This window comes from Chlorocebus sabaeus, chromosome 26, assembly GCF_047675955.1.
Source record: "Chlorocebus sabaeus isolate Y175 chromosome 26, mChlSab1.0.hap1, whole genome shotgun sequence".
NCBI classification, from domain to species: Eukaryota; Metazoa; Chordata; class Mammalia; order Primates; family Cercopithecidae; genus Chlorocebus; species Chlorocebus sabaeus.
The window spans coordinates 6,486,575-6,509,771 of NC_132929.1; the positions used below are offsets into that span (position 1 = coordinate 6,486,575).

The following is a 23,197-nucleotide window of genomic DNA, read 5'->3' on the forward strand; positions in this document are numbered from 1 at the left end:
TTTCATGTATGGCGTTCCTTGCCAATTATTCCACATGAAAACCAAGAAAACAGCTCATGGATCATTGTTATTAACCAGTGACTGATTTAGTTGGAGTACTTGAGACCTTTTATAAGTACCTAATCGCCTTTACATGAAATTGCTAATTGGGTATTGCTAATACAAATACAATATTTTCATTGTGCCAAAATTAGAAACTTGAAGGAAAAAAACAATACCTTAAAAAAAATAACCTTCCTTGATTTTCTTGCTGGGGGGAGGAGGGAGACAGGATCCCACAGCAGACACTGCAGCTGTGCCTGGCTTGGGATCGTCTTGCATGTTACATCCTGGAATGCACAGGGCTGAACAGACAGTAGAGTGTCCCGGATGTGAGTGACAGTAGCTTTGTCACAGGTGTTGTTTATGGCTGAACCTGCATTCCTTGAAATATGAAATGTTGAACTGCTCAGGACAGCTGGACCTGCAATCAGAGGACTAATGGTGTTTTGGATGGTTTAATGATAGAGGATAGAAAAGCCCACTCTCTTAATCAGTTCAGGCTGTGCTGTGGTTTGAATAGTCCCCCAAAAGTTCATGTGTTAGAAACATAATCCTCAATGCCACAGTCAGTGTTTGAGGTCAAGTTCAATAATAGGTGATTGGGTCATGAGGGTGGAGCACTCATGTATGGATTGTCATTATCATGGGAGAGGTTAGTTATGGCGAGAGTGGGTTGTTATAAAGGGAGTCTGGCCTCTGGTGCCTCTCTCTGTCGCACACACTCACTTCCGCTTTCTGCCTGTCACCTTCCACCACGGGAGGACCCCCACCAGATGCTGGCCCCATGCTCTAGCACTTCCCAGCCTCCAGAACTGTGGGCCAAATAAACTTATATTCTTTGTAAATTACTCAGTCTGTTATTCTATTTTCTGCAGCAGAAAATAGACTAAGACAGGTTGCTGTAACGAATGCTTTAGATGGGGTGGTGTAAACAGCAGACATTTATTTCTCACAGTCAGGAGGCTACAAGTCTGAGATCAAAGCCCTCTTCCTGTTTTACAAAGGGGAGCCTTCTCACTGTGTCCTTAACATGGTGTGGGGCAGCGGACGGCAGGGAGGAGGGGAGAGAGAAGGGAGATGAGGAATTTAGAATTATCCTGTCACAGACTATGCACACACACACACTCACACACACACATAAAGTCTTGTTGTGGTCTTTGTTGGAATTCCATTGGATTTATAAGTTGATTTGGAAAGAATTAATGTATTTACAGTATTGAATCTTCCTATTCATGACTACAGTGTCTCATTATTTATTTGTTCTCAACACATTTTTCCATCTTTTTCTGTATTTATTCTTGGCTACTTTACATTTTTTGCTATTATAAATCATATCTAAAAAATTTATACTTGCTGTTTGTTGGTAGTGAATGAATTTTGCGTATTGATTTTATATGCAGCAACATTGCACAACTATTATATTTAGTTCTAAATATTTGGAAATGTTATTGAGTTTTCTGTATGAATAATTGTATCATCTTGGACAGTTTTTCTTCCTTCCCAGTTTGAACACAGTTTACTTCTTTTGCCTGTCTTCTTACAATGACTGGGACTTGTGTGTAGAATAGAAGTGATATTGGCAGCAATCCCCATCTCCTTCCAGATGTTTGCTGTAGGGTTCCTTCAGTTAAGGGAGCTCCTATCTATTTCAAGTTTATTAGAGGCTTTTACACTAGTGTTGAAATACCATTGCTATTTTGCATCTATTGAGATTGTCATATAGTTTTTCTCATTTAATGTAGTGAATTCCATTAATAAATTACATTATGTTAAAACATCCTTGTAATATAGGAATAAACCACATTTGGTCATAATATGTTTTTTAAAATGCTGCTCTATTTGATTTGTCAATATTTTATTTCGGACTTCTGCATCTAGGTTCACGAGGAAGAATTCCCCTCTCTTCTTTTTACATCTAGATCTGTCTTATTTGTTTTTTAAAGACAGCCAGTTATCCCAACACAAGTAATATGGTGTGCTTCTTTTATTGTAACAGGATCTCAAGCTGGACTCTCTATTCTGTCCCTTTACTGATGCCACCCTATACTATTATTGTAGATTTAGGGTACATTTTGATGTGTGCAAAGCCTTTTTTTCCCCAAAATGTTCTTGACAATGCTTATTGTTTTCATTCCCATAAATTTAGGGTAAAGCCAAATATTTAAAAGTGGTGTTTTGTTCAACATTGTTTTAAAGCTAGAGGCTCATGAGGATCACAGTGAGTTTTCAGAAATCCAGAATTTATAGGAAAGATTTCTGTATGTATATATGCATATATGTATATAATCTATCTCATATACACACACACAAAGATACATACATGTAGGTATATACACAGAGAAACATTTTTTGCCTCATTACTTTGCCTTGAATATCAGAAAAATGGCAAATAGTTTTCTTCTTAAAACTTCCTAAAACTGTAAGAAAATAATTAGTCTATGATTATTTACACAGATGATCATGTAGGCAATTTACAGCCATCCACTAAAGGGTAAAAGCTATTGTTTCAGATGACAAAAGCCAGGTTTCCAATGACCACATAGGGTGCAGTTCTGAACCCTTGCAGAGTGTGTGTGAACTCCCTCCTGGGTCCTTGTCCGGAGTTAAAATTGCCTTTGAGCAAACGGCAGGCACTGTGTGGGGAGCAGTCCTGCCCTCTTGGAATAGCGCTTGTGTTACTGGTGGTGCCTGCGTGGCCAAAGCAAGGCTAAAATCCATCAACTTTTTTAGGGATTGTAAATGGATGTTTGCCTCTTGAAATTATAGCTTACACAGATTTCTCTGTGAATCACTTACCTTCTCCATATGACAGCCTAATTTTAGCTCCTTTTGTAGGATCAGTATTTAAGCCAGCCACAAAGACCTCTGTAGACTATAACTGCTTTCTACAGAGACAAATTAAACGGTCCTAGATCTGCTCCAGGAAGTGTCTCCTCACTCTAGAAATTTCATGGAAAATGTAAATTACAGATTTTACACACACATGCTGATTGTGCTACCAAGAGCCTTTGTACAGAGTCTTGCACTGCATTACTTTATTTATTTAGGGCTTGTGACTGTGTGTACTCGGTTTTTTAAATTCTTTTTTTCCATAAGTTACTGGGGTACAGGTGGTGGTTGGTTACATGAGTGAGTTCTTTAGTGGTGTTTTATGAGATTTTGGTGCACTCGCCACCCAAGCAGTATACACTGCACTCTATTTGTAGTCTTTTATCCCTCTCCCGCCTCCCACTATTCTCCCCATTGTTTCATTCTTAGGCATTTGTATCATTCTTATTCCCCACGTTGTATCATTCTTATGCCTTTGCATCCTCATAGCTTAGCTCCCACATATCAGTGAGAACATACGATGTTTGGTTTTCCATTCCTGAGTTACTTCACTTAGAATAAGAGTCTCCCAGTCTTATCCAGGTCACTGCAAATGCTGTTACTTTAATCCTTTTGATGGCTGAGTAGTATTCCATCATATGTATATACCACGGGTCGTTTATCCACTCGTTGATTGATGGGCATTTGGGTTGGTTCCACAGTTTTGCAAGTGTGAATTGTGCTGCTGTAAACAAGCGTGTGCAAGTATCTTTCTCATATAATGAGTTCTTTTCCTCTGGGTAGATAGCCAGTAGTGGGATTACTGGATGAAATGGTAGCTCTACTTTTAGTTCTTTAAGGAGTCTCCACACTGTTTTCCATAGTGGCTGTGCTAGTTTACATTCCCACCAGCCGTGTAGAAGTGTTCCCTGATCACAGCATCCACAGCAACAGCTACTATTTTTTGATTTTTTGATTATGCCCATTGTTGCAGGAGTGAGGTGGTATCACATTGAGGTTTTGATGTGCATTTCCCTTATCATTAGAGATGTTGAGCATTTTTTCATATGTTTGTTGGCCATTTGTACATCTTCTTTTGAGAATTGTCTGTTCATGTCAACTCACTTTTTGATGAGATTCTTTGTTTTTTTTCTTATTGATTTGTTTGAGTTTGTTGTAGATTCTGGATATTAGTCCTTTGTCAGATGTATAGATTGTGAAGATTTTCTGTCACTCTGTGAGTTGTCTGTTTACTCCATTGACTGTTTCTTTTGCCCCGCAGAAGCTCTTTAGTTTAATTCGATCCCGGCTGTTGATCTTTGTTTTTATTGTATTTGCTTTTGGGTTCTTGGACATGAAGCCCTTGCCTAAGCCAGTGTCTAGAAGGGTTTTTCCAATGTTTTCTTCTAGAATTTTTATAGCCTCAGGTCTTAGATTTAAGTCTTTTAATCCATCTTGAGTTGATTTTTGTATAAGGTGACAGATGAGGATCCAGTTTCATTCTCCTACGTGTGGCTAGCCAATTATCCCAGCACCATTTGTTGAAAAGGGTGTCCTTTTCCACCATTTTGGGTTTTTTTGGTTTTTTTTTGCTTTGTCGAAGATCAGTTGGCTTTAAGTGTTTGGGTTTATTTCTGGGTTCTCTATTCTGTTCCATTGGTCTATGTGCCTGTTTTTATACTAGTACCATACTGTTTTGGCAACTTTGGCTTTATAGTATAGTTTGAAATCAGGTAGTGTGATGCCTCCAGATTTATTCTTTTCGCTTAGTCTTGCTTTGGCTATGTGGGCTCTTTTTTGGTTGCACATGAATTTTAGAATTGTTTTTTCTAATTCTGTGAAGAATGATGGTGGTATTTTGATGGGGATTGCAATGCATTTGTAGATTGCTTTTGCTAGTATGGTCATTTTCGCAATATTGATTCTACCCATCCATGAGCATGGGATGTGTTTCAGTTTATTTGTGTTGTTTATGAATACTTTCAGCAGTGTTTTGTAGTTTTCCTTGTAGATGTCTTTTGACTCCTTGGTTAGGTATATCCCTAAGTATTTTACATTTTTGCAGCTATTGTAAAAAGGGTTGAGTTCTTGATTTGATTGCTTGGTCACTCTTGGTGTATAGAAGAGCTACTGACTTGTGTACATTCATCTTGCATCTGGAAATTTTGCTGAATTCTTATATCAGTTATAGAAGCTTTCTGGAGGAGTCTTCAGGGTTTTCAAGGTAAATGATCATATTGTCAGCAAACAGTGACAGTTTGACTTCTTCTTTCCCAACTTGGATGCCCTTTATTTCTTTCTCTTGTCTGATTGCTCTGGCTAGGACTTCCAGTAGTATGCTGAAGAGGAGTGGTGAGAGTGGGCATCCTTGTTTTGTTTCAGTTCTCAGAGGGAATGCTTTCAATTTTTCCCCATTCAGTATTATGTCGCCTTGTGGTTTTATCATAGATGGCTTTTATTACATTGAGGTATGTCCCTTGTATGCCAATTTTGCTGAGAGTTGTAATCATAAAGCAATGCTGGATTTTGTCAAATGCTTTTTCTGCATCTATTGAGATGATCATGTGATTTTTGTTTTTAATTCTGTTTATGTGGTGTGTCACATTTGTTGATTTGCATATGTTAAACCATCCCTGCATCCCTGGCATGAAACTCACTTGATCATGGTGTATTGTCTTTTTGATATGTTGTTGGATTCAGTTAGCTAATATTTTGTTAAGGATCTTAGCATCTGTGCTCATCAAGGATATCGGTCTGTAGTTTTCTTTTTTGGTTAGGTCCTTTCCTGGTTTTGGTATTAGGGTGATGCTGGCTTCATAGAATGAATTAGAGAGGGTTCCTTCTTTCTCTATCTTGTGGAATACTGTCAAAAGGATTCTTCTTAGAATGTCTGGTAAAGTTCTGCTGTGAACCTGTCTGGTCCTGGACTTTTTTGTTGTTGGTAATTTTGTAATTACCATTTCAATCTTGCTGCTTGTTATTGGTCTGTTCAGGGTATCTAATTCTTTCTGATTTAAGCTAGGAGGGTTATATTTTTCCAGAATTTATCCAACTCTTCTAGATTTTCTAGTTTATGTTGTAAAGGTGTTCATAGTAGCCTTGAATGATCTTTTGTATTTCAGTGGTGTCAACTGTAATATCTCCTGTTTCATTTCTTAATAGGTTATTTGGATTTTCTCTCTTCTTTTCTTGGTTAATCTTACTAATGGTCTATAAATTTTACTTATCTTTTCAAAAAACCATCTTTTTGTTTCATTTATCTTTTGTATTTTGTTTGTTTGTTTCAATTTCATTTAGTTCTGCTCTGATGTTGGTTATTTCCTTTCTTCTGCTGGGTTTGGTTTTTCTCGTTTCTCTAGTTCCTTGAGGTGTGACCTTAGAATGTCAGTGTGTGCCCTTTCAGTCTTTTTGATGTAGGCATTTAGGGCTATGAACTTTCCTCTTGGAACCACCTCTGCTTATATCCCAGAGGTTTTGGTAGGTTGTGTCATTATTGTTGTTCAGGTCAAAGAATTTTTTGATTTCTATCTTGATTTCATTTTTGACCCAATGCTCATTCAGGAGCAGGTTATTTAATTTCCATGTATCAGCATGGTTTTGAAGGTTCCTTTTGGAGTTGATTTCTAGTTTTATTCCACTGTGGTCTGAGAGAGTGCTTGATATAATTTCAGTTTTCTTTAATTTATTGAGTCTTGTTTTATGGCCTATGATACGGCCTGTCTTGGAGAAAGTTCCACATGCTGTTGAATAGAATGTGTATTCTAAGGTTTTTGGATGAAATGTTCTGTATATATCTTTTAAGTCCATTTGTTCCAAGGTATAGTTTAAATCCATTGTTTCTTTGTTGACTTTCTGTCTTGATGACCTGTCTAATGCTGTCAGTGGAGTATTGAAGTCCCCCACTATTATCGTGTTGCTGTCTATCTCATTTCTTAGGTCTATTAGTAATTGTTGTATACATTTGGGAGCTCTAGCGTTAGGTGCATATATTTTTAGGATTATGATATTTTCCTGTTGGACAAGGCCTTTTACTATTATATAATGTCCCATTTTGTCTCTTTTAACTGATATTGTTTTAAAGTTTGTTTTGTCTGATATAAGACTAGCTACCCCTGCTCTCTTTTGGTGTCCATTTGTGTGAAATGCCTTATTCTACTCCTTTACTTTTAGTTTATGTGAGTCCATACGTGTTAGGTGAGTCTCCTGAAGGCAGCAGATAGTTTGTTGGTGAGTTCTTATCCATTCTGCGGTTCTGTATCCTTAAAGTAGAACATTTAGGCCATTTACATCCAATGTTAGAATTGAGATGTGAGGTACCATTGCATTCATTGTGCTATTTGGACTTTGGTTTTTTGGTTTTTGTTTTTGTCTTTTCACTGGTGTTTTTGTTTTATAGGTCCTGTGTGATTTATGCTTTAAAGAGGTTCTGTTTTGATGTGTTTCCAGGATTTGTTTGAAGATTTAGAGCTCCTTTTAGCAGTTCTTGTAGTGGCGGCTTGGTAGTGGCGAATTCTCTCAGCATTTGTTTGTCTGAAAAAGACTGTATCTTCCTTCATATATGATGCTTAGTTTTGCTGGATACAAAATTCTTGGCTGATAATTGTTTTGTTTGAAGATACTGCAGATAGGGCCCCAGTCCCTTCTAGCTTGTAGGGTTTCTGCTGAGAAATCTGCTGTTAATCTGATAGGTTTTCCTTTATAGGTTACCTGGTGCTTCTGTCTCACAGCACTTAAAATTCTTTTCTTTGTCTTAACTTTGGATAACCTGATGACAACGTGCCTAGGCGATGATCTTTTTGCAGTGAATTTCCCAGGTGTTCTTTGTTCTTCTTGTACTTGGATATCTAGGTCTCTAGCAAGGCTGGGGACGTTTTCCTTGATTATTCCCCCAAATATGTTTTCTAAGCTTTTGGAATTCTCTTCTTCCTCGGGAAAATTGCTTATTCTTAAGTTTGATCATTTAACATAATCCCAGACTTCTTGGAGGCTTTGTTCATATTTTCTTATTCTTTTTTCTTTTCTTTGTTGGATTGGGTTAATTCAAAGACCTTGTCCTTCTTTGAGCTCTGAATTTCTTTCTTCTACTTGTTCAATTCTATTCCTGAGACTTTCCAGAGCATTTTACATTTCTGTAAGTGTGTCCAATTTTTCCTGGATTTTTTATTGTTTTTTTCTTTAAGCTATCTATTTCCTTGACTGTTTTTCCCTTCACTTCTTGTATTGTTTTTTGGATTTCCTTGCATTGAGCTTTGCCTTTCTCTGGTGCCTCCCTGATTAGCTTAATAACTAACCTTCTGAATTCTTTTTCAGGTAAATCAGGGATTTCTTCTTGGTTTGGATCCATTGCTGGTGAACTAGTGTGATTTTGTGGGGGCAGGGGGCTGTTAAAGAGGCTTGTTTTGTCATATTACCAGGGTTGGTTTTGTGGTTCCTTCACATTTGGGTAGGCTCTGTCAGAGGGAAGGTCTAGGGCTGAAGACTGTTGTTCAGATTCTTTTGTCCCACGGATTGTTTCCATCATGTAGTAATCTCCCCATTTTCCTATGGATGTGGCTTCCTGCGACCCAAACTGCAGTGATTACTGCCTCTCTTCTGGGTCTGGCCACCCAGCAAGTCTACCCAGCTCCGGGCTGGTTCTGGGGGTTGTCTGCACAGAGTCCTGTGATGTGAACTGTCTGTGGGTCTCTCAGCCGTGGATACCAGCACCTGTTCCAGGGGAGGTGGTGGGGGGTGTGCAGTGGGCTTTGTGAAGGTTCTTAGCTTTGGTGATTTAATGCTCTATTTTTGTGCTGGTTGGCCTCCTGCTGGGAGGTGGTACTTTCCAGAAAGTGTCAGCTGTAGTAGTTTGGAGAGGGACCTGCGGTGGGCTGGGCTGTGGAACTCCCAAGATTATCTATCCTTTGTCTTCTGCTACCAGAGTGGGTAGGGAAGGACCGTCAGGTTGGGGTGGGGCCAGGTGTGTCTGAGCTCAGACTCTCCTTGGGCAGTGTTGCTGCAGCTCCTGTGGGGGATGCGTGTGAGATTCCCAGGTCACTGGAGTTGTGTACCTAGGAGGATTATGGCTGCCTCTGCTGAGTCATGCAGGTTTTCAGGGAAGTGGTGGAAAGCTGGCAATCACAGGCCTCACCCAGCTCCCACACAAACTGAAGGGCCAGTCTCACTCCCACCATGCCCAAGTCTGTTTTCAGGCAGTGGGCGAGACAGGCTTGAGAACTTGCCCCAGGCTACCCATCTCCCAGCTGCAAAAGAAAGGGCTTGTTCTTCCCTCGCCTGTGGAGAGTCTGCACATCAGATTTGCGCCTCCCCGGATTTCAGGCCAGGAGGCTTCTAACCCTGTTCAAATTGTTACAAATTCCAGCTAGAGATTTCCTTCTCCCTGTTGAGTTTTACCCTCGCTCCTCTGGCGGCCCTCCTGGTGGATCCCTGTGGTGCCAGGCAGGAATGGCCTGCTTGGGGACCCAGGGAGCTCCCAGGGCCTTTCCCGCTGCTTCCTCTACTTCTATATTTCACTCGACTCTCTAAATTGAGTCAGCTCCAGGTAAGGTCGGAAACTTCTCCCGCAAACAGACCTTCATTTTCTCCAGTGGGGGTGTGCGTTTGGGAGAGCAGGATCTCCCTTTCCCACTTCCGCAGTTTGGGCACTCACAGCATTTGGGGTGTCTCCCGGGTCCTGCAGGAGCAGTTGGCTTCCTTCAGAGGTCTGTAGGTCCTCTCAGGGTTGCTGGTTTGTTCTTGCACTCGGTCTGGAGCTAAAATTCACAATGCAAGCCTTGCACATTGCTCTGTCCAGAGCTGCAATCTAGTCCTGCCTCCCATCCACCATGATCCTATGGGTGCTGCATTACTTTATTTAAAGGTGAGGGTGAATTTTCTGTGTGTGGTTAGAAACTTGGAAATTATGCATATAATTTCCTTCAAGTCAGAATTTACAATTCAGAAGAGAACAATGAGATAGCCTGTAAAATTTCAAATATGTAGCAACCACCTATTTTGAATGAGATTTTCTACTATACACTGTAGCAAAAGACTTGATATCTGCTCTTGATGTTCTCACAAGATGGAGACGGAAATAAACTGCCAGGAACTGCAGGGTCTGAACTTTTAACCTACTTTCAAGCTAACAAACTAGTCTGTTACTGTTTACTGTTACTTTCCTGGCAAAAAGACATGAGATTCCTGGTTCAGAGACAAGGGACTTTATTACTCATGGCAAAAGCAGTAGCCAGAGCTCTAGGTTGGTGTGTGTCAGTTCCCCATGCCCTGGGGTCTCAGGTGATGCTAAGGGCCCACCATGGATGCCAGCACGTGTGTGGTGAACACTGAACTTGGGGAATCCCTGCCTTTGTACTGAACCTACACTTTGTCTAGGGAAGACGTTACCTTCTTCCTCAAAGTTTCTTGGTGCAAACACAGCCCTGGGAAATGGGTCTACAAAGAGCAGTCAAGGTCTTACATTCTTGGCATACCCAGCAGGAACTTGAGGGCATGCTCAGGTCCCATGGCAGACTGCCTCTCCCAACATAGATCTGTGAGGAGCGTCAGGTCCATGACCAATGTCTACCATCACAAGGCCATAAAGAATAAATGGTGCAGGCATTTAAGAGGATAATTCAGATAAAGCACAACCCCCATCCCTTATAATTATTAGCACGTACACAGCTATTGCTGGATATTTCCTCATCACTTTTGTTTTATGCTGTGGAATTCTCCTTATCGTCATACCGTCTATCATTATATCTTAACTGATAATGGGTTCCCATGGGACCTCTTTCTTTATTTGAAGAGAGAAGACATAGGAAAAAAACTACTGAATGAACTAGCAGAAATAGGTGTAAGACAGTTTGTCCTCATTTTGTCCAGCAAGCAAAAGTATCAATGTCCTGAATTTTTTTTTTTTTTTTTCATGAGACAAGAGTCTCACTCTGTCACTCAGGCTGGAGTGTGGTGGTGTGATCTCAGCTCACTGCAACCTCTGCCTCCCAGGTTCAAGCAATTCTCCTTCCTCAGCCTCCTGAGTAGCTGGGATTACAGGTGCCTGCCACCACACCTACCTAATTTTTGTATTTTTAGTAGAGACGGGGTTTCATCATGTTGTCCAGACTGGTCTCGAACTCCTGACCTCAGGTGATTTGCCCTTAGCCTCCCAAAGTGCTGGGATTACAGGCGGGAGCCACCATGACTGGCTGAATGTCCTGAACTCTTAATGTTCTTAACATGTAGGCATATGTAAATTGTCATTGCTGTCACCGTTCTGTTAATCGTATTATTAATATCCATAATTTACTTGAACTGGAGAGATTTTCAAAATAATTTATCACTTGTAGCTTTGCCTAAGTATCTAAAACATTTTTTCCTCTTGTGTTTGTTCTGTACATCATTCATTATATAGATAACTTCCTTAACTTTATTAGCATTAATAATATCAAAATGCTAACATCAGAATGTCCAGCAGCAAAACTCAATATCAGCCATGAAAGACCTGCCTCCTTTACATATTTGCCGTTTTGAATCACCTTGTAAAGGGATTTTATAGAATGTGGATGTCAGTGTTTGTAAAGGACTCTGATAAAACTTTCAAAAAGCAGAGATAGCCTGGCCAACACGGTGAAACCCCATCTCTACTAAAGAAAATACAAAAATTAGACAGGAATGGTGGCATGTGCCTGTAGTCCGGCTAGTTGGGAGGCTGAGGCAGGAGAATCGCTTGAACCCAGGAGGCGGAGGTTGCAGTGAGCCAAGATCACACCACTGCACTCCAGCCTGGGTGACAGAGTGAGACTCCATCTCAAAAGAAAAAAAACAGAAAAACAAAAACAAACAAACAAAAAAAAACAGAGATAAAGGCATTATTTAAGCCAAAAAAGAATTCTGAAGAAACACATAAACACAATACCAGGTGATTTGCAGTTACTTAGAAAAACAGCAAGCATTGAGACAGCTGGAGGGGAAAAGTCTCTCTGGCACGGGTTTCAAATGAATACCTTTCATGAGACATGAAGCAGGACTGCCTCATGGTGCGTCTGCAAACGAAGGTCAGAGTTGGTGTTTCTGTCTGTGAGTAGTTTCATTTGGTAGCATATGCAAAATTAATATTATTTTAGAAGGGCATTCATTTAAATGACAGTGGACTATGTGGTCAATAAAGTTGAAATTTCTAGATTGAGGACAAAGTAAAGGTGTTGTTTATGTTTTAGCAATGGTACATTAAGAGATGTCGCTATTGGCCGGGAGCAGTGACTCATGCCTATAATCCCAGCACTTTGGGAGCCCAAGGCGGGTGGATCACCTGAGGTCAGGAGTTTGAGACCACCCTGGCCAACATGGCAAAACCCCATCTCTACTAAAAATACAAAAATTAGCTGGGCGTGGTGGCGTATGCCTGTAATCTCAGCTACTCGGGAGGCTGAGGCAGGAGAATCACTTGAACCCGAAAGGTGGAAGTTGCAGTGAGCTGAGATCGCGCCACCACATTCCAGCCTGGGCGACAGAGCGTGACTCCATCTCAAAAAAAAAAAAAAAAAAAAAAAAGTCGCTATTTTGGTTATAACTTTGAATTGCCCTCCTGAGATATATAAAATATATACTTAAAGAGTTCTAATTATGACATCATTCACCAGCAGGATTGTTTTAGGACTACAGTGAGTCCAACTTCCTGCTCAAAAATGTGCTAAAGCTTGTGGCTGAGCCTTAAGACGTTTTAGAAGCTCTTCCTCACAGGAGAGAAAAGGCACCCAGCCAGCTATTGCGCACATGGATAAATCTGTCAGTTATCTAGAATCCAGCACAAAATTCGTGTCACTTAGAGGAAAACGATGCTGAGGTGTATCTTTAAGGTGAGAATGGTAATTTCATCAAAGAAATGCCCTCTTCTGGAGGGAGCCTGCGGAGGCCTCCAGGCCCCTGAAGTCTGATGGATGTGGAGAGGGGAATGAGGACACAGGGGCCCGCAGATACATCAAGGACATCCACAAGGTGAAGGCACATTTGAACTCTGTAAGGATGACTCCTGGTCCGCACCTCCAGTTCTGATCTCCATCCTCAGCCCCAGACCCAAATTTCCAACTACTTGCTAACATCTCAGTGGGTCAGGACCACTGCTAACTCAGCCTCCACATGTCCCAGACCACTTCGAGTGTTTTTTTTTCTTCTTCCAGACAGAGTCTCACTTTGTCAGCCAGGCTGGAGTACAATGGCATGATCTCGGTTCACTGCAACCTCCACCTCCCAGGTTCAACCGATTCTCCTGCCTCAGCCTCCTGAGTAGCTGGGATTACGGGCATGCGCCACCACTCCCGGCTAATTTTTTTGTATTTTTAGTGGAGACGGGGTTTCACCATATTGGTCAGGCTGGTCTCGAACTCCTGACCTCAAGTGATCCTCCTGCCTCAGCCTCCTAAAGTGCTGGGATTACAGGCATGAGCCACTGTGCCCAGCCTGTTGAGGTGATCTTTAAGACTGCTTCTCTCCCACAGTCCCTCGCCCATGCGCAGGCATCTCATGTTTCCACTCACCAGAATCATCTTTCTACTATATCTGCACCCTCATCCTGGACTCCCCTACCCTAGTAAACAGCCATGCCCTTTTGTTCTCAACTTCAGAGTCTCCCTCAGACCGGCGTCTACATGCCTCCTCCTGGTCTCTGCTTGAGTCCTCTCCAGTACCTCCTCACAGGTCACTGTCCTGTGTCCACTCTCTCACCTCAGCTGATGTTGACTCCATCTCTAGTTCTGTGCTAGGCCCTCCCTGCAAAGGTATCTTTCTCAATTAATTGTGAAAACAGGTTGCATGGGCCGGGCGCAGTGGCTTGCACCTGTAATCCCAGCACTTTGGGAGGCCGAAGCGGGTGGATCACTTGAGGTCAGGAGTTTGAGACCAGCCTGGCCAACGTGGTGAAACCCCGTCTCTACTAAAAATACAAAAACAATTAGCCAGGCATGGTGGTGGGCACCTGTAGACCCAGCTACTCAGGAGGCTGAGGCGGGAGAATCGCTTGAACCTGGGAGATGGAGGTTGCAATGAGCCAAGATCACGCCACTGCACTCCAGCCTGGGCGACAGAGCAAGACTCCATCTCAAAAAAAACCACCACCACCAACAACAAAAAACAGGTTGTATGACCACTTCCCCAGCATCACACATCTTCAGTGGCATTCCTTCACCTGGAAAATACAATCCAGGCTCCTCAGCCTCCCTCCAGCCCCCCCTGTGCCTCCTGTTTGCCACAACGAAGCCCCCATCCTGCTCTACCTCTAGCAGTTGCAGGAGCAGGGAGGGCAGTGGAGACGCCTATAGTAACATGCACAGGATCCCTAAGGCAGTCCGCCTAGTCCTGCTACAAACACTTAGAAAATGCAAACAAAAAGGCCACTGAGAGCCTCTGGCCAAGATGGAGTAGCAGGACACTGGATTTAACCTCATGCCTGAAACAGCCCCCGAAAATGCACACGGTGTAGGAAGACACTATCAGGCAATGAGGGACCCCGATCCCTGAGGGGCGGGCAGTAAACGAGGTGAGCCCTGTGATTGCCCCAGCTTACTGCCTTGAGTTTCCAGGTTCAGTGCGGGGAAGGGAACTCAGCAGGGTCCCTGCAGACTCCCTGAGGTGGGCTTAAAGAGCTGAGAGTCTGAGGGGGGTGATCAAGGCCTGGAGACGAGAGTTCTCAGGACAGAGCACCAGCGAGGGCGGAGCTGCACCAGGAGAGAACCAAGGGGGGGTCTTCAGAGGGTCTGCCTGGAGTTGTCAGTTGGATGCTGGTTAGCACCTGCATATGGAGAAACGACCTGAGTCTGGGAAAAGAACTGCCTGAAAGGTTTAGTGGTAACAGTGCCTGGTGCTCACACAGGAACAGCGCCTGTTCCTGCATCATTCAGGGACTCGGATAGGCCTTACCTCCGAAGTGGGGAATAGTTAGCCCTAGACTGAGCCTTGCCTTGGTTCTGCCTAACGGTTCTTTTTTTGTTTTGTTTTGTTTTTCTTTTTTTGAGATTGAGTCTCGCTCTGTTGCCCAGGCTGGAGTGCAGTGGTGAGATCTCGGCTCACTGCAAACTCCGCCTCCCGGGCTCACGCCATTCTCCTGCCTCAGCCTCCTGAGTAGCTGGGACTACAGGCACCCACCACCACGCCCGGCTAATTTTTTGTATTTTTAGTAGAGACAGGGTTTCACCGTGTTTGCCAGGATGGTCTTGATCACCTGACCTTGTGATCCACCCGCCTCGGCCTCCGAAAGTGCTGGGATTACAGGTGTGAGCCACCACACCTGGCTGGTTCTGCCTAACACTTCTTAAGTTCAGGACTCATTTTTCTGTCTTCACATGTGTACAGGGTTCTATAAACTTGGGAAAGTGTTTAAATACTGTATGTTAACCACCTTCCATAATATCCTAATCACACTTCTTTACTGTTTCACAGTGTGGGCTTGAGAACTGATGAGCAGATTCTGAGGAAGGGGATGGGGCAGTGATGCCTCTAGAACAGGGAACTGTCCGGCAGATGTTACAGATTGGAATACATGGGCTCATGTACACATGAACGAGCCCTGAGGATGCTGCTAGACTCTGTGTGCACACATCCTAGCGCACGCACAGGGCATGTCAGTGAGGGTGGCATTCCCCGTCTCCTCTCCAGGACTTGCCAATCCCTTGATTAGATAATTAATACTAATCTGATTAATGCCATCCCTTTGTGGTGAAAGACTCATCTGTAGCTTTTTGCTTTTGATAGGTTTTTGAGTGTGTACAGTATTTTGTACACTTGTATATGAACAGATTTAATTGAAGGATATACTATCATTCTAACCCTTTTTTTTTTTTTTCTGTTTCTGGCATGGATTTGAGAGTAGACTTCTCGATGAAGGATATACTGCACTTGGACTGTTAAAACTCCATGAAGTTTATCCTCTAAGAAAGAGCACAAGACGGAGATGTCTGCTTTCATTATCTTAGTCATCTTATATTTTTGTTTATAATATTCAAGGTTCTAGCTAGCACTACAAGGCAAATAATAATAATAATAATAATAATAATAGGTAACAAAATGGAAGGAAATCAATAAAACACTTCCAGATGGCCTGATTGTCTACATAGAAAATCCCCTGACATCTTCAAAAAATTGTTAGAACTAATAATTTCAGCAAAGTCTCAAGATATCACATAAACATACAAAAATCAATCACATTTGTATGTACTAACAATGAACATTTGGAAAATGAAGTTAAAAACATAAAAAGGAACCTCAACCTAAAACTCACATCTTATTCAAAATTTAACTTAAAATGGATGATATTAGCTGGGCACACTGGTATGCATGGGTGGTCTGAGTTAGGAGGCTGAGGTGGGAGGATCCCTTGAGCCCAGAAGGTTGAGGCTGCAGTGAGCCATGATTGTGCCACTGCACTCCAGCCTGGGCAACAGAGCAAGACCTATCTCAAAACAAAAATGGAGCATAGACTTAAATGGAAAATGTGAAACTATAAAAACCTTTAGAAAAAATGGGAGAAACTGTTCATAATCTGGGGCTTGACAAGGTTCTTAGATTTGACACCAAAAGTATGGAACAAAAGTTGATCAGTTGGATCTCATGAACATTAAAAATTTTTGTTCTTTAAAAACTCAGATATAATGGACTTAATGCTTGTGTCCCTCCAAAATTCATATGTTGAAATTCTCATTCCCAGTATGTGATTATTTAATAGAGGTGGGGCCTTTGGGAGGTTGTTAGGTCATGAGGGTAGAATCCACGTGATGGGATTAGTACGCTTTTAAAAGAGGCACTAGAGTGCTCCCCTGCCCTCTTTTCACTAAGCAAGGACACAGTGAGACATTAGCCATCTTCAACCAGGAAGCAGGCCCTTACCAAAATCCAACAGGCCGAGTAGTATTCCCCCATATGGATTTACCACATTGGTTTAATCCTCAACAACTGAAGAATATCTGGGTTTTTGGTATTGCAGTTTTCCAGTTTTGGGCTATTACAAATAAAGCTGTTGTGAACCTTTGTGTATAAGTTTTTGTGTGAACATAAGTTTTTGTTTCTCTGAGATAAATGTCCAAGAGTACAACTGCTGATTTGTACAGTAATTGCATGTTTAGTTTTATTTTAAAAACTACAAAAATGCCTTCCAGAGTGGCTGAACAATTTTTAATTCCCACCAGCAGTGTATGAGTGATTGGGTTTCTCTGCATGATTGCCAACATTTAGTGTCACTGTTTGTATTTTAGCTATTCTCACAGGTGCATAATGATACCCCTTTATAAAAGGTCTTAATTTGCATTTCCCTGATGCTAATGATGTTGAACATCTTTTCATGGGCTTATTTGCCATCTGGAGATCCTCTTCGGTAAAGTGTCTGTTCATGTCTTTTGCTCATTTTCTAATTGCAATGTTTGCTATTTTTTTTTGTACTGTTGCTTTATGAGAGTTCTTTATGTATTCTAGGTACTAGTTCTTTGTCAGATAGGTGGTTTGCAAATATTTTCCCCTGGACTGTAGCTTGTCTTTTCATATTTCATATAGAGTCTTAGTCAGTTTAGGCTGCTATTACAAAAATACCATAGCCTGGGTGGCTCTAACAACAGTCACTTCTCACAGTCCTGAAGTCTGGAAGTCTGAGATGAGTCTAAAGGGAATTATGCTGAGTGGAAAAAGCCAATTCTGAAAGGTTACATACTGTGCAGTCCACTTATGCAACATTCTTGAAATGACAAAATTATAAAAAATGGAGAACAGACTAGTGATTGACAGGAGATTGGAACTGGGGGTTAAGTGGGGAGCAGGGAAAGAGAAGTCAACATAGAAAAGGTCAACAATGGGGGGGACCCGTGTGGTGATGGGACTGTTCTGCATCCTGACTATACCAATGTCAGTATCTGGCTGTGATACTGAACTATAGATTTGCCAGATGTTACCATTGAGGGAAAACGAGTAAAGGGTACCCAGGATCTCACTGTAGGATTTCTTACAATTGCATGTGAATATACAACTATCTCAAGATAAAAAGTTTCACTTGAGTTATAGGCTGTGATTGATAAAAATTGTCCACCTCCTTAAATGTTGGCCACCTTATGATTTTCTTAGACATGTTACTGACTACCTAATAATTATCAAAATTGTAAAACACGTTGTTGAGTGTTATGAATACTTTGATCATCATTGTAACGGAATAGACAAATGTGTTTCTATGAAAGGCCAATTTTGATTATAAGAAAACACAGACACACACAAAACAAAACCTCTGTGAAATGGATGGCAATCAACCTCGCTCATTCTGGGCCCTGGCAGGAGGTCTAAGGATTCTGCCATCTGGGATTTTGGGATGAGGCTGACATTCTCCTGCCCCTTTCCTTGCAGGATCTCCTCTTCAGTGTGTGCGCCCTCAACGTCCTGTCCACCATCGTGTGTGCGCTGGCCACAGCCATGTGCTGTATGCAGATGGTCTCCTCTGACGTCCTGCAGATGGTGAGTGGCTGATCCCCTCCTCCTCTACCCAGTTTGAAACCAGTGTAGAAGTGGACGCTTCTGGCTTCAGCCAGATGTGGTGAGGACAGTGGCCCCTGACCGTCCATGGCACCTGGAGTTTGCCTTATGTTGCCCTCTGGAAGACCAAGCATCTGCACATGTGGCGCCGCTGATGTATTTATTTTAGGTGTTGTTGGAGCTCCATATTGATAGGGTTCTGCCACTGTCGTGTTCTCTAGGATGGCCCCTGGCATGTGCCCTTGAGTCCATGTCGTGAAATTCCTGCAGCCCTGGACATCCCCTGGACCCAGCACCTCCAAAGCAAGGTGCCTTCCTCGGGCTTCAGAATTCTCTTTTAATCCAGGAAGTTTAGGGGTGCTAGAAGATCAGTTCTTTTCCAATTGGAAAATTGCTAACCTGTGCATTTTTGATTTGCTGATGAACCCTGAGCTCGTACTCCAGCGGCCAGTCACTGGCCATCATTTGGCCCTTTGCCCAGGGTCGTACACAGGAAGACCTGCCGCTCCCAGGGACAGCAAGGAGGCCAGGAGCATGGTTCACTAACACATGTTATAATATGTGAGTTATTAATACACATTTATAAATACACATCTCATAAATAGTGAAGGCTCTTCCTGTTTTCAATGTGAATGGAACACAGCCTACTGATCAGAATGCTACTGAGTACAACAAAGAGAAATTGATGAAAAAATATCATAAGGGTAGGAATATCTGTGTGTGTGTGTGTGTGTGTGTGTGTGTGTGTGTGTGTGTGTGTCTGTCTGTCTGTCTCTGTCTCTCAGTTTGCCCGTTTGAGACCTACCCTGCCTCCCACACAATGTTTTATGCATCTTAGGCAAGAAAAGGCAGCTGGTTCTTATAGTGGGTTTTTTAATGTTCTCTTCTTTGTCATTCACCCTGTGGCAGTCAACATCAGTTAATCAAGATACAGGGCCAGAGAGCATCATTACCAAGACGTTAAAAATTCATTGGTCCTAATTGCATGCTACGGGAGTCTCTCCCTCCCGGTGTATATCCACACAGCTGTCACAGCCAGGCTGCCCTTTCTGGGAGGCTGCAGTTTTCTGAAAGGTATCTAATTAAGCAGTTATTCGGTAACCATGAACTTCTGCCCTTGTTCACCGGGGCCTCATGTTGGCAATTTTCTCCAGCGTGTTCTGTAAAGGAAAGGTTAAGTACCAGGGATTTCTCGTCACCTCAGCAGATTTTACTATTGATCTGTAAATATCACATCAGTTCAACCAACTTACAGAACTAAAGGCATGTAAATGCTGAAAGTTTGCATTCTCCTGGTTTTATGCGTTAAAATAAAAATTGCCAACTAAATAAGAATAAAGTAAATTCTGTTTATGAGAGCATATACGATTATAGCAGCAGTGTGCAGAGACGCGCTGTAGTTGCAATGGGTGGGGCGTGAGCCACCGTGGAGCCGTGCGTCTGAAGCCAGGAGCGCCAGGGTCTGAGTCCCACCTCTTCTGCATTCGAGGCAGGTGACTCTGGGTGTGTCACTGAATCTACCTGTGCCTCAGTTTCCTCGCCTGTGAAGTGGAATGAATGGGAGGCCTGGGGATCTCTAATACATGTGAACTGTTTGATTTGAAACGTGCAGGGACTGTCAGTCTGTCACTGGGTCGTCGCAGCAATGTCTGCAGACGCGGTGGCTGAGGCTCTTTACCCGTAGAAAGTCCTGTGCGAGGGAAGGGCAGGCAGTGGCGACAGCAGCTGCCCTCAGAAGCCCTATTGTTTCCTCACTGAGTACTTTGTGGGTGAGTTTGCCTCACACCCATGGGAGCAGAAATATCAGGCTTCCCGCCAGCACATCCTTTCCGCTCTGTGACGGGTGCCGTGGGAGCCCAGGGCTCTGCTCTCCTGGTGAGACCCCGGCTCTGCTGCCAGGCTTCAGAGTCATGGGGGAGGCAAAAGAGAGCTGGTGGTGGGTGGCCATCGTGCCTGTGAGACTGGCATGATCTTGGGCACATCACTGCCTGTGGGACCCTGTTTCCTCGGCTGTAAAGAAGATGAAGTGTGTGCCTGCTGTCCTCATAGAGCTGCTTAAGGGATGAGTCCATTCCTCTGTGGGAATGGGATTTGAAGGAACATGGTGGCCACATGGAGGTTGGCTCTTGCCATGTGGGCCAGAGGCTTGAGCCAGGCTGGCTGGGCAAACCATTCCCTACTAGTAGCATCCGCAGTTCACCCCTGCACCATTTCTGCTCCAAGAAGCTGGGCCATAAGCTTTCCAAGGGACAGTTGTAGCTATTCCTAACTCGTTTATGCCAGTGATATTTGTTGTAATTACATGTTCTAGTACTATGTAAAGCCAGGAAATATGAGTGCAGAAAGATATTTGTTTCTGGTACAACACAGTTGAGTTCTTTGGAAAGGTTCGGTGAAAGGGTGCTGCTGAATATATTGCTGTTCATTTAGATGCAAGTGAGACAACTATGGCGGTTGCAATAAATGCTGATAAAAATCTAGAGGAGCCAGGCGTGGTGGCTCATGCCTGTAATCCCAGCACTCTTGGAGGCCAGCAGATCACCTGAGGTCAAGAGTTCGAGACCAGCCTGGTCAACACGGTGAAACCCCATCTCTACTAAAAATACAAAAATTAGCTGGGCATGGTGGCACATACCAGTAATCCTAGCTACCCAGGAGGCTGAGGCAGGAGAATGGCTTGAACCTGGGAGGCGGAGGTTGCAGTGAGCCAAGATTGTGCCACTGCACTCCAGCCTGGGTGACAGAGCAAGATTCTGTCTCAAAAATAAATAAAATAAAATAAAATAAAATAAAATAAAATTAAGATAAGATAAAATAAAATCTAGAGGGAATCCACATACACATTGCTTGACAAGCGCCTTTTAGCTTTAGCCCCACTTTAAAAACACAGAAAAAGATTGTTAGATCCACATCTTATGGATGCAACTATGCAGGAAAGACCACAGGGCACTCCACACAGCAGACTGCCTCTGAGAAGAGGCTTTACTCAGGCAGGAAAAGGTCAGTCCATGTATGTACAGTCAGCCCCCGTTGAACTAACCGTGGCTCGACACTATTCAAGGAAAAAACACTATAAAAATAACAACAACAAAAATATAAATAAAAAACAATACAGTGTAGCAACTATTTCCACAGCATTTATGTTGTATTAGGTGTTAGAAGTATTCTAGAGATGATTCAAAGTATACAGGAGGATGTGTGTAGGTTATGTCCAAATACGACACTATTTTATGTAAAATACTTCACCCTCCACCGATTTTAGTATCCAGTGGCAGAGGAGGTTCTGGAAGCAATTCCCTGTGGATTCAGAGGGACACTGTATAAATGGTTTTTTCTTTTACCAGGGATCTGTGAGGTAGGGGATCCGGTAACAGCTATCTTGACATACAATTCACCTATCATACAATTCCCCATTAACACACATAAGGATTGTGTTAATCTGTGGATCAGTTTCAGGAGTATTGTCATCTTAACAATAGTAAGTCCTCCAACCTATGGACATGAGGTGCCCTTCCATTCATTTAGATGTTCTTTAATTTCTTTCAGTTATATTCGCGGTTTTCAGTGTACAAGTTTTGCTTTTTTGTTAAATTTATTCCTGAGTATCTTATTCTTCTTGATGCTATCATAAATGGAATTACTAGGTTAATTAAATTTTCAGATTATTCATTGCTAATATATAGAAATACAAATGATTTTTTATATTGATCTCGTATTCTGAAACCATGCTGAACTCATTATGAGCTTTATTGTTGGGTTTTTCTTTGGATTCTTTCTGTATGCAAAATCATGTCACCTACAAATAGAAATCAGTTTACCTCACTCTGGATGTCTTTTATTTTGTCTTCTTGGCTAATTGCCCTGGCTGGAACCTCCATGACAATGTTGAATCGAAGCGGTGAGAGTGGACTTTCTTGGCTTGTATCTAGAGGAAGCATCCAGTCTTCCACCATTAAGCAATATGTTAGCTGTGGCTTTTTCATAGATGCCATTGATCAGATTCAGGAGGTTCCCTTCTACTCCTAGTTTGTGAGGTCTTTGTTATAAAAAAGAAAGTTGAGTGTTGTCAAATGCTTTTTCTGCATCCGTTGAGATGCCCGTGAGGTTTTTGTCCTCTGTTCTATTAATATGTTGAATTACACAGATTGATTTTTCTGATGTTAAGCCAACCTTGCGTTCGCAAGATAAATCCCACTCGGTCATGATATCTAATCCTTTTTATAGTAATAGAAGAGTTTGGAAGTGTTTCTTCCTCTTCTGTTTTTTGGAATATTGTTTTGAAGAATTGGTATTAATTGTTCATTAATTATTTTTTTGAGATGGAGTCTCTCTCTGTCACCCAGACTGGACTGCAGTGGATTGATCTCGGCTCACCGCATCCTCCACCTCCCACGTTCAAGTGATTCTCCTGCCTCATCCTCCTTAGTAGCTGGGATTACAGGCGCGTGCCACCACACTCAGCTAATTTGTGTGTGTGTGTGTGTGTATTTTTAGTAGAGATGGGGTTTCACCATGTTGGGCAGGCTGGTGTTGGACTCCTGACCTTAGGTGATCCACCCGCCTCAGACTCCCAAAGTGCTAGGATAACAGGTGTGAGCCACCATGTCTGGCTAAATGTTTTGTTTGTTTGTTTGTTTGTTTTTCCTGAGACAAGGTCTCACTGTGTCCCCCCGGCTGGAGTGCAGAGGTGCGATCATGGTTCACTGCAGCCTCTACCTCCTGGACTCAAGCAATCCTCCCACTCCAGCCTCTCAAGTAGCTCAGACTGCAGACACATGTCACCATGCCTAGCTAATTTTTTAATTTTTTTGTAGAGACAGGGTCCCTCTATGATGCCCAGGCTGGTCTTGAACTCGTAGGCTCAAGTGACCCTCTC

General features: G+C 42.6%; 1 protein-coding gene across 3 annotated transcripts in view; it reads left to right on the plus strand.

Moving 5' to 3' along the window:
• ENTREP2 (endosomal transmembrane epsin interactor 2) overlaps positions 1 to 23,197 on the plus strand; it is a 438,166-nt gene that overhangs the window by 392,018 nt on the left and 22,951 nt on the right. For all 3 annotated transcript variants that reach the window (XM_008017214.3, XM_038009779.2, XM_038009778.2), the window contains one exon: positions 18,196 to 18,303. In XM_008017214.3, coding sequence (XP_008015405.1) covers positions 18,196 to 18,303 — 108 coding nt within the window. The remainder of the gene's footprint in view (positions 1 to 18,195; positions 18,304 to 23,197) is intronic.